General features: G+C 40.2%; 1 protein-coding gene across 4 annotated transcripts in view; it reads left to right on the top strand.

Moving 5' to 3' along the window:
- PRKN (parkin RBR E3 ubiquitin protein ligase) overlaps positions 1-18,690 on the top strand; it is a 1,621,201-nt gene that overhangs the window by 1,197,326 nt on the left and 405,185 nt on the right. For all 4 annotated transcript variants that reach the window (XM_037817596.1, XM_037817593.1, XM_037817594.1 and 1 more), the window contains exon 8: positions 12,282-12,343. In XM_037817596.1, the coding sequence (XP_037673524.1) occupies positions 12,282-12,343 (62 nt within the window). The remainder of the gene's footprint in view (positions 1-12,281; positions 12,344-18,690) is intronic.

The raw sequence follows: 18,690 nt of genomic DNA on the forward strand, positions 1-18,690 counted from the left end.
CCTTAATTTATTTATTCATTGAGCAAGTGTTTATTGAGTGCTAACCTTCTGCTGGATATTGTGCTTGTTCACAGGCCTTAGATAAAGCTACGAGCAAGACTGTCCCTGTCCTTGTGGAACTTACATTCTGATTGGAAAACAGATCTTAACAAAATAATTACACATAATAGTAAACTTAAGTTGTAACAGTTCCTACACACACTTAGGCCCACAAAATGCTTTTTTAATTTGAATTAACTGAGCTTCATTAGTATGAGCTTTAATGTGTATACCAAGATATTCATCTTGAATATATTCTCTTTTGGAGAGTAGATAATATGCATTGTGGCTAGAAGTATTGACTCCAACATAAAAGAAAACCAGTGTTCATTTTTTTGTAGTCACGTTATGATGAATACTTTAACCTCTAAAATTTTGTTTTGCTATTGTTTGTTGTGTGCAATTTTTTGTTTTGAGAGGAGTATAATTTCTCCCCCAAACACAAGAAGTTCGCTGTAGTCAGACTAATCTTATTAGAGCAAGGGTTAAAATAATGTAATGCAGAAAACTGAACTTGATACATTTTCTTATGCAGAATCTAGCATCCATTTTTGTTAAACCACCATCACAGTATAGAAAGTAGTCTGCAGTGTATAGAGTCTGGTGTTTAGAGGCAGAATTCCAAGGACCTGTCGATTACTCAGCTCTGTTAATTGCTTCACTTACTACCTGGGTGACAAAAGGCAAGTAAACTTGAGTCATTACAGAGAAGCTGCATAGCAGAAAACAGACCTGTCCTGTCCCTCTACACCTAATGAAAAAAATTGATCAGTTCTGTTTAAACAGAATTTCAAGTTGTCAGTTCTCTTCTTTGGCATCTTTGGGGGGCATTTGTTTTTAAACCACAGTTTGTTGCCATAATCATCCCTCTGTTGATTGTATACTCAAGTGATACTCTTAACTATGTGTTATTATTGACTCAGAAGTTGTGCCGGTTTGAATGTATTGTGTCCCCCAGAAAAAGTCATATTCTTTGATGCAGTCTTGTGGGGCAGACATTTTGGTGCTGATTAGATTTGCATGGAAATGCACCCCACCCAACTGTAGGTGATGACTCTGAATAATTTCCATGGAGGTGTTGGCCCGCCCATTGGATGGGTCTGAATTAAATTGCTGGCACACCATATAAGATCAGACAGAAGGAGCGAGCTTGCTACAGCCAAGATGGATACTTTGAAGAAAGCACAGGAGCTATAGATGAGAGACAGTTTAAAAACGGCCATTGAAAGCAGACTCTTGCTCTGGAGAAGCTAAGAGAGGACAAATATCCCAAGTGCAACTAAGAGTGACATTTTTGAGGAACTGCAGCCTAGAGAGGAACATCCTGGGAGAAAGACATTTTGAAACCAGAACTTTGAAGCAGACGCCAGCCAAGTGCCTACCCAGCTAACAGAGGTTTTCTGGACACCATTGACCATCCTCCAGTGAAGGTACCTGACTGCTGATGTGTTACCTTGGACACTTCATGGCCTTAAGACTGTAACTATGTAACCAAATAAACCCCCTTTTATAAAATCCAATCCATCTCTGGTGTTTTGCATTCTGGCAGCATTAACAAACTAGAACAAAAGTCTAAACAGAAGGTATTCTTAAGCAATTGCTAACTGTCTCTTTTATCAGAAATTTGAAAGAGTTAGTTTTCCTTTTGCATGTTGGGATAAGTGGATGTGTTTGGGGATCTGGCCTTAAGTTCTTTTCACACTGCCTTTGCTAATTCACTTTGTGAGTATTGATATGTAAGGGATGCAATTTGAAATCACCAGTGAGATTTAAGAAAAAAATCTTCCAGCTGGTTCAAAGATAGTAATATATCATAAAGCTTTATGACCTCAAACAAAATATCAAATTGCTAATTAAGCATTTTTAGATTATTGTAGTGAGTAAATGAATACATGAATTAATAAAAAGGCAAACTTGAAGACATAAATACATAATCTTACAACTTTTCTAATCATACATGGTCTGCTTGTACATATATAAAGTGTATATTATATTTATATTCTACGTATGGTGTATTGTCAGAATATATCTGATTACTTATTTGAATACTGGGCTTCTTTAGCAGAATTGGCCTCTGAATATTGAAGATTGTGGAAACAACTATTGGGTCAGTAGCAGTACAATCTCAAGTCTCAAGAACCACCACACTCCAGAGGCTGTCAAAATAACTCTCATTCATTAAGAATATACTACTCACAGGGACCTGTACTATGTGATATAGTTTCACAAACATACAGGCATATGTATAGATATCATTTATTCTTTATGTCAACCCCATAAGTTAAATCTTACTCTCCTTTTTTTTTAATTTTTAATTTTGCTGGTGGAAAATGAAGGCTTTAGAGAGTTCCTCGGCCCAAGGCCACACAGTGAGTTACAGGTGGAGATGAAATATCCCCTGATTTCTTTCTCTCTTCCTGTGTCGTTGCTTCTCATGTTCTCCCAGCCCAAGCACTTGGGAGTGGGAGGAAGTGTCAACTAGGTTGGAACACAGAGTAAGCTCCACCCTCACTGAGTAAGGTCAAGAGATGGTAAAATCCACAATCTGTGGAAGAGAGAGAGGAGAGAAGAGAAAATGCATTCCTCTTCACTGGACATTGGTCACCCTTTCCCAGAGATGTTTGGGAAGGACCCCTTTCCTAGATATGCATGTCTGTGCCTCACACATTGTTTACTTTATGCACATTCATCCCTCACAAAGTTGCTACTATTTAGTACAATCTTTCAATCCATCTAGATTTATGAAGTCTTTGCAAGCAAGATTATCCTTCTTTTCCTTCTGGATCCTTCCAGAACCCAAAACAGTGCTGGGCCCAATATTGATGAAATTCATTTCATAAAGCATTTTTTTTCCAAAGGAGCTCTGTCAACAATAAATTAAATTGCCTAGGATAGTACATATAATGTTCAGTGTTTCTCACTTTAAAACCATGTTTTCGTATATTTACCAAATAAATAAGAGCTTCACATTGGCCTTGCCCAAGACAAATGGTGGTTTTGACATTCTAATCCAGACAAGGTAAGAAACAGTGGTCAGGACCTCACCTCATCAAGTTCAAAACACACCATCAGGGGGGTTTACTTAGTAAATCAGCTATTGAAGTTGACAAATTATTGAATTTCTTCACAGGATGGAAATGACTCAGGAGCGAACGTTTGTCTCTTATTTTTTTTAACCCATCTGATAATCTGTATCTTTTAATTGGTTTATTTAGACTATTTCAATTTTTTAGTGGCCAGTTTACAATAGACATTTTTAACTACTCTAAGTCCACTTTGAAGTAAAACTATTGCTTTGCATGTAGTGCAGATGTCTTATTATGGAGAATTTCCAGTTCCTCCCTCACATCATTTGTGACAGTGCTGTCGTTCCTTCCATTTATCCATGTGCTATAACTAACCAATACATGGTTACTGTCATCACTTTAAACAAACAGTAATCTTTCAGATCAATTAAGAATAAGAAAAATGAAGATTTTTACCTTTTTTAAAATTCCTCCTCCAACATTCTTCCTTTCTCTATGTCGATTTACGTTTCTGACCTATATCATTTTCCTTCTGCCTGAAGAACTTCTTTCAGCATTTCTTGCAGGGCAAGTCTACAGGCATCAAATTCCCTCAGTTTTTGTTTGTATGAGAAAGTTTTTCTCCTTCACCTTTGAGGGATAATATCACCAGATACAGAATTCTTGATTAATATGGATTTTTGTTACTGCTGTTTTACTTTGAACACTTTAAATATTTCACTCTACTCCCTTCTTGCAGTTATGATTTCTGATGAGAACTCCAATGTAATTCTTATCCTTGTTTCCCTATAGGTAATGTAGTTTTGTTATGGTGGTGGTTTGGTTGGTTTGGGAGCTTCTTTCACTATTTTCTGTTTGCCTTTGGTTTTCTGCCATTTAAATGTGATATGCCTTCAAATGGAGTCGAGAGGTCACTCTGGTGGACATTCTTATGCACTATACAGACAACACATCTTAGGTTTTAATATATTGGAATAGCTAGAAGTAAATACCTGAAACTACCAAACTCCAACCCAGCAGTCTGGACTCCTGAAGACAATTATATAATAGTGTAGATTACAAGGGGTGACACTGTGATTGTGTAGACCTTGTGGATCACACCCCCTTTATCTAGTGTATGGATGAGTGGAGGAATGGGGATAAAAACTAAAGGACAAATGGGGTGGGATGTGGGATGATTTGGGTGTTCTTTTTTCACTTTTATGTTTTATTCTTGTTCTGGTTCTTTCTGATGTAAGGAAAATGTTCAGAGAGAGATTGTGGTGATGAACGCATAACTATGTTATCATACTGTGGACAGTGGATTGTATACCATGGATGATTGTATGGTGTGTGAATGTATTTCAATAAAACTGAATTTAATTAAAAAAATGTGATATGCCTTGATTTTATTTTTGGTATTTATCCTGTGTGGTGTTCTCTGAGCTTCCTAGATCTGTGGTTTGGTGTTTGTCATTAATCTTGGAAGGCTCTCAGCAGTTCCGGTTTTCTAATGCTGCCAGAATGAAAAACGCCAGAAATGGACTGGCTTTTATAAAGGGGATTTATTTGGTTACAAAGTTACAGTCTTAAGGCCATAAAGTGTGCAAGGTAAGGCATCGACAATAGGGTACCTTCACTGGAGAAAGGCCATTGGCATCCAGAAAGCCTCTGTTAGCTGGGCTTTCTCCGGTCGTCTCTGGGTGTCTACTTGCTCCCAGGTTGTGTTTCAAAATGGCATTCTCCAAAATGACAGCTTTCAAGGGCCATCTTCAAAATGTTTGTCTCAGCTGCAGCTCTGAGCTCCTTCTGTTTGCCAGCTGTTTTATATGGCTCCAGTGATTTAATTAAGGTATACCCTGAATGGGTAGAACAACAACTCCATGGAAATTATCCAATCCAGGTTCTTGTCCACAGTTGATTGAGTCACATCTCCATGGAAACAGTCAAAGGATTCCAACCTAATCGACACTAATACCTGTGCCCCTGCAAGATTGCATCAAAGAATATGGCTTTTTGGGGTCATAATACATCCAAACTTGCACATCAGCCATCATTGCTTCAAATGTTTCTTCTGCTTCATGATCTCTTTCATCTCTTCCTGGTATTCCAATTCTGTGTACATTAGATGTTTTCAAAAGTGTCCCACAGTTCATGGAATTTTTCTGTTTTTTTTAAATTATTAGTATTATTTTTCTCTTTGTAATTTAGTTTGGGAAGTTTCTATTGACCTTTCCTCAAGCTCATTGATTCTTCGCTTGGTTGTATCAAATTTACTGATGACCCCACCAAAGGCTTTCTTCATTTCTGTTACAATGTTTTTGATTTCCAACATTTTCTTTTGATTCTTTCTTAGAGATTCCCTGCCTGTGTTTACATGACCCGTCTGTTCTTACCTGTTCTCTACTTTTTACGTATGCCTATTTATCATATTAATCGTGGTTACTTAAAACTAACATCTGATGATTCCCACATCTATGTCATATCTGAGTCTGATTATCATGCTTAATTTGTCTCTTCATGCTCTGTTTTACTTGCCATGACATGCCTTGTAATTTTTTTGTTGAAAGCTGGACATATTGTATGAGGTAATAGGAACTGAGGTAAACAGGCCTTTAGTGTGAAGATTTATTTTAATCTGCCTAGCAGATGAGCTGTGTTCAATGATTGCTGTGACTATATATGCCATGGGATTCAAATTCCTCTAGTATTCTTGTTTTTGTCTCTCTTCTTGATTTTGGACCTCCCTGAGAATTCAGTCTCACAGAGAGTCTCCATCTTGCTGCTTCTTCAGCTATAATGCACTCTTATTATACTGGAGCCCTGTAGGTATAGTGGAAGATAACAGAGGAAGGAGAACATTCTATATCTTCCATTAAATCTCAGTCTTCTAGTGGGCCTGTGTCTCAGGGCTGTGACTGTCACACATGTTTATTCAGTGATACAGCTTTTTTCTTTCCCTGCCCACTACTTCCCTGGATACAGCATTCCCAGTCAATTTCCTGGAAGCTTTGACCCTTGTTGACTATGATTGTCTTCCCTTGGGTGAGAGAGAAAAGCCAGAGGGGGCTGGAGTTAGAACACGCCCTTCTCCCACAGCTCTAGGACCAGGCTCTGGCTAGCTCTTTTCCCCTGCTGAGCAGGCCTTTGTTATAGAGATGGCTCTGGGCTTATTTCATGATTCCTCTACCCCACCTCCTGCCAGAGCCACAGGGGGATCTTCACTTTGAAGACCTGGTGGGATTTCTGGATGTAAACCCCAGGAAGTTCCTAAGACTGCAGCCCCCAGGAGTTTCCCACACTCAGCTTCCAGAAATTCATCAACATTGCCCTCTAGGTCGTCCTCCCAGTCAGACTCCAGCAGCTTTTGCTCCAGGTCAACTGGTCTCCACTGTGACTCTGTAGATGTGCCTGTCTCTCCAAATTTCAGGGAGGTTTTGCCCTAAAACCTCAGTTCTCTGATGGGTCCAAGAAAAGTCACTGATTTTTCAGTTCATCTAGTTTTCTCTTATTGGAAGGATAACAGTGATGACTCCCAAACTTTTTACATGTCTTTTCACATTTCATGGTTACAAAGCATCTTGCTTTCCCATGCATTTAAGACAGCTGTTTGAACTAGACATTGCTATTATTCCTTGATAAAGGAATTGAAGCTTAGAGTAACTGATTTAGTCAAGAGCACATAGCTAATTAGTGTAAAACCAGAACTTCAATCCCGACCATGATGACAATAACTCATTTAGGTATGAAATGTACAAAACTCTCAATTTCAATATTTCCCTTTGTAACCCATACCTCTGATTCCTATGTTCCAGTGGTGACAATGGCTGCAGGCTCTTCTTTTGAGGAAACTGGGTGAAAGGGGAAGGAATGAGGTAAAGTGGTCGCTACATACTCAAGGGAGGATTTTTGCTGAACTTTTTTTATAGGGGAAGATTTAAATATGTTTATAGTTTGAAGTGAACAAGCTGCAGGACAGTAGAAGTTGAGGAGAGAGAAAGTGATTGATGAGTTGGGTTTTTAGGAAGCTGAGAAGGGGCAGGTTAGGATGGATGGAGAAGGGACTCATTATGAGGAGGAGAACCACTTCACCCATTCATTCTGGAGGAGCAGAGAGCGACGGATGCAGGTGAGTTTGTGATTGCGAAGGGTTATGAATCTGAGGGATGGTCACTTGGTAGTTGCCATAGGGTGGGTTACCTGTAGTAAGACTCTCAGGTGGAACGTGTTGTGCAAGATGTTTATTAGGGATCCACACCTGTGAAAGGAGGGAAAGGAGGCAGGATTGGGTGGAATGAGAAGTTAAACTTCTATGTAGGACCCACCAAGCCTCAGCCAACCCAGCAGGGGACTCTGGAGCAAGCATTGCCCATCAGTAGCCCATGTTGGGACAAAATAGCTACCTTTATACCACCACCTCACTCAGTCACCAGATTTGAGCTGTCCTTGGAAAGGTAAACCTCATGCAAGGCATCTCAGCTGTGGAGGAAAACCAAAGGATGCTCCTGCCAACTATCCTCCCACTGCTAGACTCCCAGTCCTTCCCTGGAGGAGGTCTGAGTGGCTCATTTTCACATTTACCACAATAGCTTCAAGTTTTCAATCTTATATCAGATGAGGTCATATTTTGAGACTGAAGTGTATAGAGGTTCACTGAGAAGAATGGTGTATTAGTCAGGATTCTCCAGAGAATCAGAACCAACAGGATATATATATATATATATATATATATATATATATATATGTATATATGCAAACATTAAGAGATTTATCATAGGAATTGGCTCACACAGCCATGGGGATTGGCAAGTCTGAATTTCACCAGGCAGGATGCAAGTTCGAAACTTCCCAGCAGAATCCTAAAGCTGGAGACTCAGATCAATGTGACAATGAATTCCCCAGGACAGGCTGGCTATCTGGAGTAGAGACAGGAATTCTTTCTGAGTGCTAAAGTCATCCATTTTCCCTTTAAGGCTTCTATTTGATTGGGTGAGGAGGGTCCTTTGCTGAGGGCAAGCTCCTTGGTTGATTGTGGATGTGATCAGCCATATGCAATCAACTGACTCATGATTTAAGGAAATACCCTCACAGTAACAACCAGGCCAGTGCTCTCCTGACCAAACAAGTGGGCACCATAACCTGGCCAAGTTGACCCATGAACTTAACCATCACAAATGGTGATGTCTTGGAAGAGTCCCCAAGGGAAATGGGAGAGGGAACTGACCAGAGACATAAAAGGAGGGCAGGTTGCACTGAGGGACCCACAGAGTGGCCCCACAAACCTGCAGTGGTTCCATCCCCAGCAAAGATGCAGTTCCAGGGAGACAGTCTGAATTTTTATCAGAAGAGTGATAAGCCCCATTTTGCTACAGTAGCTGCAATGGGCAGAACTGGAACAGAAGTAGGCAAAACTGGTAATAGGATTCACCCAGAGCTGGATATCGGCAAAGCAGGTACAGTGGGAGAGCAAAGCAGTAATGGATTCTATGCTTCACTGACATCTCCCCATGTAGGACAGAGGCTTGGGAGATAGATGCGAAGTAGGAGAAAGGCCATTTAGCCACTAAGCAAAGCACATGCAGGGACTGGAGGTCTGGATAAGGCAGAGGGCTCTGGAGATAAGAGAAGGGAAAGAGAAGAGGAAAAGTTTCTCAGTGTTTCCACAATCCCTGAGCGAGGTAAGGGAATGGCCCCAGGATAGATAATCCATTCATGGGGCACCTGCAATTGCACACACACCAAGTGCTGCAGCAGCGACAAACAGGAAAATCCATGCACAGGTGAACTTCACATTTTTACAGTGGGAGGCAAAAAATAAACAAAGAGTAGTGCATTAAAAGAGGATAAGTGCTATAGAAAAAAATAGAGCAGGGAGGAGGGTGTGGGTGACAGGTTAGGAGATGAAAACAAGCTGATTTCAAATAGGGTGATCCAGGAAGGCCTCTTTGAGAAGGTGGCATGTGGTGGAAGAGTTGAAGGAGCTGGGGGAGCTGGAGGAGCTGGAGGAGCTGGAGGGGCTGGAGGAGCTGGGGGAGCTGGGGGATCATGCCGTGCGAGTCCCGGATGGAAGGGGCTGCAAGGGCAGAGGCCTCGAGATCCGGGCCTTCCTGATACAGTCATTTCCTGAGAGAGGGTCAGACGGTGTAGAGGGCAGTGAGCCAGGGAGACAGCGTGACCAGGGGTGAAGCAGCGGGACAGATGGAGGGGGGCCTTGGAGGCTAATGCAGGATCTTTGGCTTTTACTCTTTGAGAGATGGAAAACCCATAGAAAATGGCATGGTATCCGACGTAGTATGCATTTTAGCAGGGTGCTTTTCAGTGTTATGTTAAGAGACCGTGGGGACCACGTAAGCAGATGATGCTGGATGGTGTGAGGCTAGGATGTGAGTGACGTAGACAGCTGTAGCTTCAAACGAGGATCCATTGTTCTGTGTGTGTAGACCCCATGTGAGTAATTTGGAGCACAAGGGTACTCCAACACCGTCCACACCCTATTTTCATATCCTCTGTTTGCCAGTCCCATTTTTCGTCCTTGCCACCTCCACCTCCTCCACTAAATTTTGTGAACTTTTAAATTTTCATTGACAAATAAATCTCTCTCCCTATACCAATGCATTCTGTGTGCATGTCTTGTATTTCTAGTTTTGTTGTTTTTAATTCCATCTTCACACCAGGTTAGAATTGCTCTCATTTGCACACTGATGTTCTCATGGGGAACATGGTTTACAGATCCCCCTCCATAGCTCTTCCTTTTCAAAACTTGAACCCTTACAACCTTTCCCATCTGACTAACTATATGCAATATCTATCCTTGTTTATTATATTTTATTGCACCCACCAGGTGTTTCAGATAATTATCTAGTCTTCTGTTAAAGATGTTTATGTTTGAGCTATCATTGATGTCAATCCTTTTAGTTATGCCTTAGGAGAATCCTAGAATATAAATTCTGTAGATAAGCTCATTTTAAATCCATTTCTTATTTTACCTAGAATTAAAATAAGTCAATTTTTTTCTCCAATTTGAGTGCTATAAAGGAACACTTGTAAAGGAAAAAATAAATCACTGAAAATCTCTAAGGATGAATAAAATTATTTTTACAAATAATATTTATTAAATATGTATTTAATAAATTTTATGTGCATACCACTAGATATTTATAAATTAAATATAAATGGTAAAGGAAATCTAAAATGTTCAGATGAACTCTATGCACGTAATATGGCAGATGATGTCATTTGGTGGGAACTAAATCACTGCTTGGGATGCAGCAGGCTCTGAGCGGTTGGCCCAGGCTGAGCTGCTGTCATTAGGCCTCCTTCCCGTGCTGGGGGAGCCCCAGCTCTTCCAGCACTTCTCGTGGTGACTTTTGCCTTCATGCACTTGGCCTGGGACCATTTGGCCCTCACTTCTTGGCTGTGCATTCCTCACCATTATCTTCCTCTGTTCTTTTCTCATCAATTTCAGAAAACTAACGTTTCAGAAAATTTGGTCCCAAGGAGATCTAAAACTTGAGGCTGAATTTGCAAAGCAGTTTTTGGTTAAATTGTAGCCAACCAAATAACCCAGAATATACTTTTACTAATTATTTAGATTGCCATCAGAACAGCAACACCAAAATTGACAACTTCTCAAAAAGGACCTTCAGGCTACAAGTGTTTGTGGACTTTGGTTTGAGAAACACATTTTCAGACTTCAAGGCTCTAGCTGTCCTCCTTCTTCTGTAGTAATAAGCGTGTCTTTAGCAATTGATTTATTACATTTTCCACCAAAATACTCACCTCAGGATTTTCATTTATTTTCTTAAATTATTGTTGGGTGGGGACAACATTTTTGTTTGCATTTTTAGATTTTTTATATTACCTTAGAGATCATTTATGGGGCACTTTCTCAGAATATGAAATGTTCAACAATATGAAAGACTTAAAAATATGTTCCAGCATTTTTCGTGACCATAGAATTTCAGAATTAGACCTTACCTAGTCACATTCCTCTCTAAAGTAGCTGCCTAAGTAGTCAGTCAGCCTCTGTTTGAGAACCTCCAGCTTCTAAGGCAATGTATTCCATCTTTTACTTGGAAATTTCTTTATATTGAACTAAATGCTACCTGCTGTAACTTTTGCCTGTTGGTTATAATTCTACCTCCTAGAACAATGCACAAATCTAATCTCTCTTGTAAAGGATGACTCTTCCACCCATGTGAAGACAACAATTGTATCATCCCCTAAACCTTTCCTCCCTCAGGCAAATATTTTCAGTATTATTCTTATGTCATTACTCTGAGTAATAAGAGAAATGACTCAGTAAATTCTTTGGTACATTTTATAATTATTCCAATTTCCTTAATAAAAACTTCAACATGGTATGTTACCCATAGTCTTTATATCAAAGACACAAACATTTACATAAACTTTTTCCAGAGTGAATATTGTAATTGCCTACAGCCTTATCCTGTGGAGTATTTCTACTGAAAAGACAGGATTGGAACACATTTTAAATGATAACAAGACAATTTTAACTAGCCTAATTAATTTAATCTTTTTGTTTAACAATTGAAGGAATAAAATGTGAACAGTGGGGTAGGCTTTTATTGATCAGATAAAACTAGAAAGTAATTGGGCACCAGATGGTCATGGACCCTCTTCCCGGGTACATTTCCTAAGACACCCTTTCCAAATTCAAATACAGGATTCTTACGGGTCCTAACAAAGCCTCTTGGGAAGAGCCAGGCCGGGTGCTCAACTCCAGCCAACTCCTGTGGAGATGGGACTTCCGCTGCCTGTCTTCATTCCTTACTCTTGGTGTGCGGGACCCCAGCCTTGAGGGTGAGAAAATAGTACGTGATAAGTATGAAGCTGCAGTCAGCAACTCTCCCACTACAACCCCACAAAACCTTGGCTCTATATGGGAAGAAGGAACATGCTGGGAATGTTTCTAGGAATGAGAAATGATGCACATCCTATGGCCCCACAAAGGCCAGCTCCTAATCAGGAGGGGAGAAGTGACCTGCCAGAGTCCCCGTAACCCTTTCCTAAAACCCCGTGGGACGTCAGGCAGCAGGTTCAGCACCTGTAGAGGTGGGTCTTCCTCTGTGGTCAATTAGACACGTGTCTTTCTGGTACGCGTTTGTGTACTCACAAACAACAACCGTGGTTGGAGATATTCATAACTGCATGTGAAAACTTAGGACTGCACAGAATAGTAATAACATATCTGTGTTTAATTCCTCTTCCCAACAGCTGGCTGTCCCAACTCCTTGATTAAAGAGCTTCATCACTTCAGGGTTCTTGGAGAAGAGCAGGTGAGTCTCCACCTCAGAGGCCGCATCAGCGTGTCATGAAAGATAGACACTAATGAGACACTTGGGCTCTCCCCAGGGAAGCAGAGAGCATCTTCTGACCCTCCGCACCCCACAATGGAGAAGAAAAGCACACTAGAAATATGTCTGAGGACACTTTCTTCCTATTCTGTCCATCAGCCCTGACAGGTTATTAATTGGTGCATCTGCTACCTGCCAGAGCTTTTCATCTCAGGACTCGAGCAGTAAACAGGCACTCCACAGAGGCAGATAAGCAAACAAATAAATGCACAGATGAATTGTGCCTAATGGATCGATAGTCACAGACATCCCCAATGTCATGTCTGTGGGTGGATGTGCAAGCATTTTTCACCAGATTTTTATACTTTGAGTGTGTCATCTATATTTCATGGCAGCCGCTTTCTATAGGGATGTGAACATGTGACTTATAGATATACAAAGGATGGCCTTATTTAAAGTAGATTATTTAAATGCTGTGTTGTGCTCAGTGAAACATGTCATCTCTTAAATAGATGTGCTAAATAAATAATTCAGGGTGCTAAATAGTATATATACTATATATATATATATATACACACACATACACGGATACATATACTTTTCATTATTTAAAAATAAATCTCTTGATCCTTATAAGGAATTACGGACTATATTAGTATGTTAAATATTGGTATCAAGTTGTCCTTAAACTACTTACACTGAATAGTTGATAACATATTGGTTGGCCTAACTTACACCCAAAGGTAGTCTTTGCCAACCCTAATCAAAGAACATACAAATGGAGATGTGATCATTCAGTTTTGTGAATGAATGTTTGGTGGGTGTGTCTTGGCTTGGTGTGTGTACGTGGCAACGCGGGGCTGACCATTTCCAATAAGAGACTGCAGTAAGAAGGGATTAGTTAGAGGAGGATGAAAAATTGGAAATGTTTCCAACTTCCTGAATTAACATGTTACAGTCTTCTTCCTTCATTTTTTTCATATTGTGAATTTCCAGAATACCAGGCATAAATGTTTATTCAAATACAAGCCTATATCACTTATCCTCCATGACATGTACGAATTGAGAACTGTCTTCCCCAAACATACTTATTTATCAAAATCTTATATCTTGTGGTCATTTTCCTGTGAAAGCCTGAAGGACTTCAAGCAAGAATCCCTGCCTGTGACACTGACATTTCTGCTTGGATTATGGAGCATTGTCTTCTAATTTGCACCAATACTTGCAAATTGCTTCCATATTTAGCTTAGTTGTTCCATATCACAGCCAGCTGTAATCATATACTCAGATTTGCATAAAATTCAGGCCACTTCGCATTCTTCTAGGAATTCAGTTGAGCTGTAATCAAAATCAGTATTATCCCGATTGGTTGTAAAACCTGGTGACATGGGGCATCACAACAATATTCATCTTTATTTCCTGAGAAGCCCAATTCCCTTCCTTCATTCAACAGATATTTACTAAACATCTGCTATGCACTATTTATCATTCTAGGTTCAAGGGATGGAGGAATGAAAAAGAAATCTCCATGAAACTCACATCCCCACTGTAGAAAACATATAAACATAAACACATTCAATGGTCAGTATATATTATGTTAGATGGTGCTCATTGCTACGGGTGAAAATAAATCCAAAACAGGGATAGAGAACACTATGAGAAGAGGTGAACTTTTATATAAATTTTATATAAATTGATAAGAAAAGATCTCACAGAGAAGGTGATATATCTCTTTCAGAGAGATGAAGGAATGTGTCATGACTACATCTGGGAAAGGAGATTTCCAGACAGAGGATGAAGCAAGGACAGGTTTTGCAGCACGTATGCACATGTGCCTGGCTTGTTCTAAATCACCCAGAGGCCAGTGTCACTGGAGGGCAGTGAGCACAATGAAGAGTTATGGAACACGAGATCAGAGTGGATAGAAGGAACCAGATTGCATAATGGGGTGCTGGAGGAAGGTGGGAAGTAATTCAGGAGAGTGTGATGAACAGAAGTCAAAGGAAGAAATCGCTTCTAGGAGGAGGAATGAGCATCTTTGTCAAATGACGATCAAGTGGAACATGGAAGAGACTCGAACATTGGCATCGATGACTCAGAAGTCGTTGGCACCTCTGATCAGTGGGCTTATGAGGGTGAAAGCCTGGCTGGATTGGGTTCATGTGTGAAGGGGAGAGGAGGAATTGGAGGCAGGAATACACAGTTTTCTTTTCCCTTCTTTCTTTCTTCCTTCCTTCCTTCCTTCCTTCCTTTTCTTTTATCAAGAACTTAGCTGTAATGGGAAACAAAGAAATGAGGGAGCTAGTGAGGGGAACATGTGGGTTCAAGACCATTTGTTTTGTTTTGCTTTGCTTTAATGGGAAATATTGCAGCATATTTGTGAGCTGATGGCAATGATTCCTTAGAGAAATGGGGAGTTTGATGATGCAGAAGAGAGAGAGGCAAATTGCAGAAGAAATTTCCTGCAAACAAGCGCTTGAGTCTAGGGTCTGGCCTTACACAGAAGAGTGTGCAGTTCAACCCAGTGACAGGAGGGAAGGCAGAATATGTAGGCACAGATGCGTGTATCTGAGATGTGATGGTGAATCTCATGCAAGTTCTCTGCTGGTTGTTTCTCATTCCTCAGTGAAATGGGAAGCAAGATCATCAGTGAGTATGCAAATGGGAGAGGAGGCTTACAAAGAGGAAAGGATAATGAAATAGCCAGTTAAGAGAGTGAGGAGCAAATAAACTGGGGAAATGAATGAATTCAAAATGAGATCAGTCAGCCTGGGTGTTTTCCTGTCACATTCAACCATGTAGCCACAGATGCAGGGAAAGCAGAGAGTTAGATTAAACAGTGTTGTGGTTTTGCCATCCAAGTATAACAAAATTAAGAAGCAAAGGAGGTCAGGGTGTAGATTATAATGATTAGCCATGAAATTTAAGCTGGATGAGCAGAGAAGGGAATAGATAAGGAGAGAAGGATGGTGAAAAATTGGTAGGATCACTTGGTTACAGGTCCCAGTGGATTCAAATAATTTTGGGAATTTAGATACCAGAAGATTTATCTGGAAAAACAGGTGACAGTCAAAGAATGGGATACTTGAAATTGAGATTGTGGAGGAGATGCAGTTATTGATAATGACAAGTTTTAGGGGAAGAAAAGGGGTGTTGGATTGCTGAGTTAAGATAGAAGATAAGACGACTGGAGAAGAAGAGGGCAAGGGGTTGGGGATCCAGGGTATTGGAATATCATATGGATTCTGAAATCATGCAGAATTGTAACTGGAGCAGACTTGGATAGTGAGTGAGGATCTAAAGACCTCAAGAAATGAAAGAGAGTAATGTAGGTATCAGTGGCTGACTGCGAAAGAAGGAAGAGTACGTAGTAAGGCCTGATGATTTGAAACTCCAAGCTGGAGGGTTGTAGGAGAGAGACACTGAGGACATCGAGGGCAAAAGCTTGGTGGTACAAAGGGTGTGATAGAGAAATCCACATGAGGGAGCTGCAGGGGAGGTAGGATCCTCAGGTAAGGGCCAGTTTAACTTAGGGAAGAACGCTGAGGACAACACTGAGACATAGGGAAGTTACTGCGGACTGATCATAGGTTACCGAAGCACAGCGCAAGGGTCTCAGGAGTTGGGGTGGGCTGAAGGATATGACAGTGAGGAGAAATATACAGAGCCATATGTTGGAGTTGGGGTTTAAACCAGAGACCATATTGGAGTCTGAGAGTCCAGGACATCTTTGGTGATTAATACAAACAGGATATGTCAATCAGACACACACACAGACACAAACACACACACATATGCACAAACACATGCATATTTGTGTTTATACTTATATTTATATCCTGATGATACATGACAAGATCTAGTGTCCTCAAGCAGATGGTAGTGTGAGTCTGTAAGTGGGGTGGAGAGTGAATAAGGAGTTCCAGCCCCAATTGCTCTGACCAGTGGGGATGGGAAGCCTTATCAGGATCTTAGGAAACTCCTGGGCTCTCTCTGGATATTTGAGGCAACTTATATTCCTTGCTGAAATGTAATTTTTTGAGTTAATGTGTGTTTCAAATATCCTTGACATTTAAAATAATAGAACATTTATTTTATCCTCTTGGCCCAGAATCTAGTTCTTGTTTACAAGTCATATTCATAAAGCATCTTTCATCCCCCAAGTCCAGATTACTTGGCAAAGATATTATTATATTTTAGGTACATAAATCCATTCTAACAGTGCAGGTGAGCCCTAAAGGAAACAGAAATGATATCTGTAAGTCCTTAGGTTTTGGAGAACTTTCAGAATAAGAAGTACCTCATTTATTCCAGCTTTCTCCACAGAATTTTAAGGAAATAACCTTCATTCACTCAAAAAAAATATTTACTGAATATCTTTTTGTATTATCATTGTGCTAGTTTTGAATAAAATGGTAAACAAGAAGACATAATTATTAATCATGATAAATGCTAAGATGGAAACAAACAGTGGTTGACATGTAACCTACTTTAGATAAGGAGTCAAGGAACCCTGAAACCTGAAGTTTGAGGAACACCAATGACTGGATAAGCTAGGATCACGGGAGAGGGGAGAAGAGAGTTCTAAGCAGAGGAAAGCACATGCTTAGTGGTCCCCAAGGAGGTGAAGAGCTTGCTTTGTTCAAGCCACTGAATAAAGCCAATGTAGCTGGAAAATAATGAGCAAGAGGGACAAAAGATACAGACCATGATTGGTACTCTGGATTTTCTTCTAAATTCAATGAAAAATACTTAATCACTTAAGCAGGGCACTGACTTATCAAATTATATTTTAAGAAAATCATTCTTTCTGTGATATTGCTATGGTCTGGATGAAGATGGTTCGCAAAGGAGATAGAAAGAAGTGAATAGTCAGAGGTAGAATTAAAGGATTTGGTGATTTATTGGTTGTGGGTCAGGAAGATGAAGGAATTCTAAGTTTCTGTTTCCTAAGAGGGGTAAAATAATGGAATCAGGAGTTCAATTTAGAACATATTTTGTATGCTTATGAAGTACTGAGAGATTTGTTGGTATTTGGATGTGTGAACTGGAGCTCAGAGGAGAGGTCAGAGGTTGAGAGAAAAACTTGGCAGTCACTGGCATATAGATGGTATTTTAAGTCCATGAGAATGGCCAAAAGGAGATGAGAGGAGGGATCATGACTGAACCCTGTGTAGCACCAACATTTGGAAATTGGTAAAAGAATGGCAGCCATCAGAGGAGACTGAGAAGGAGAGCAAGTAAAGCAGAAGAAATTCCAGAATGATGGTGCCAAAGAAGCCAAGAAAAGAAGTGTTTCCAGGAAGAAGAATTGGTTATTTGTGTTGAATGCAACTGAGAAGTTGAATAAGATGAGGTCAGTGAAGTGTCCTTATAACATTATGGTCAGTGACCATAATGAGCAGTTTTGGTGGAGTACTTGGAGACAGGAGCCAGACTTTTATGGGATGAATAGTGAATGGAAAGGGATGAAATTCTAGAAGCTTTGCTATGAAAAGGAAAATAGAAATGCAGCAACAGTGAGAGTTCTTTAAAGGATGAAGAGGTCAGGGCTTGTTTTATGCTCAAGAGAACATAAAACAGAGATGGGTAACTTGTTGGTTTAGGAGAGAGATGAGATAATTGAAGAAGGGAAATAGTTTTGAAGGTGAGAGGGTTAGAATTCAGAGCACAGGAAGGCCATTCTCTCCATCGTATAAAAGGAGGGTGGAGAAGGTGGGTGCAGGTGCAGGTGTGTTTGTAGTTAGTGATGGGAAGGGGGAAAGTCTGTATCCAGTGGCTCCATGAAGACAGAGAGTTTTTCATTGCTGTATCCTTTCCATATAGAAAACTACTTGACCAATAGAAGATGTTCAGTAAATATTTGTGGGTAAATGAATACATCATTCATGACTTCTATCTTCTTAGTGAAATATGAAACAAAATTTGCAGGTAAAGAAAGGTAGGAGGAAGGCAGGGGTGTGAGCAGTTTGGGAAGAAAGAAAACCTGCAACTAGAGAAATAATAAAATCATGAGAAAACTTTAAGTGACCATTTAAAGTTTGTGACCAGAATTCAATAGAAAGCAATTGTATAATTTTATTCGGCAGCATTCAACTGCTGGGGTACATACACAAAGAAGATCCAGGCCTGGATTTATGCCAACATAGTTAGATGAAGAAGGGAAAGAGAGATCAGCATTTTCCAGGCAATGTTTAGGATGGTCAACAATGGAATCTATGTCAACTAAGAAGGAAGTTAAGCTTGGAAAGGCCAATGGCCAAGGAAAAAATGCTGGGTCAGCTAATTAGAAGTCTTGGTGTGTGGTTGAAGAGTTTAAGCAATGTCAA

Source organism: Choloepus didactylus, chromosome 24 (assembly GCF_015220235.1).
Source record: "Choloepus didactylus isolate mChoDid1 chromosome 24, mChoDid1.pri, whole genome shotgun sequence".
Lineage (NCBI taxonomy): Eukaryota > Metazoa > Chordata > Mammalia > Pilosa > Megalonychidae > Choloepus > Choloepus didactylus.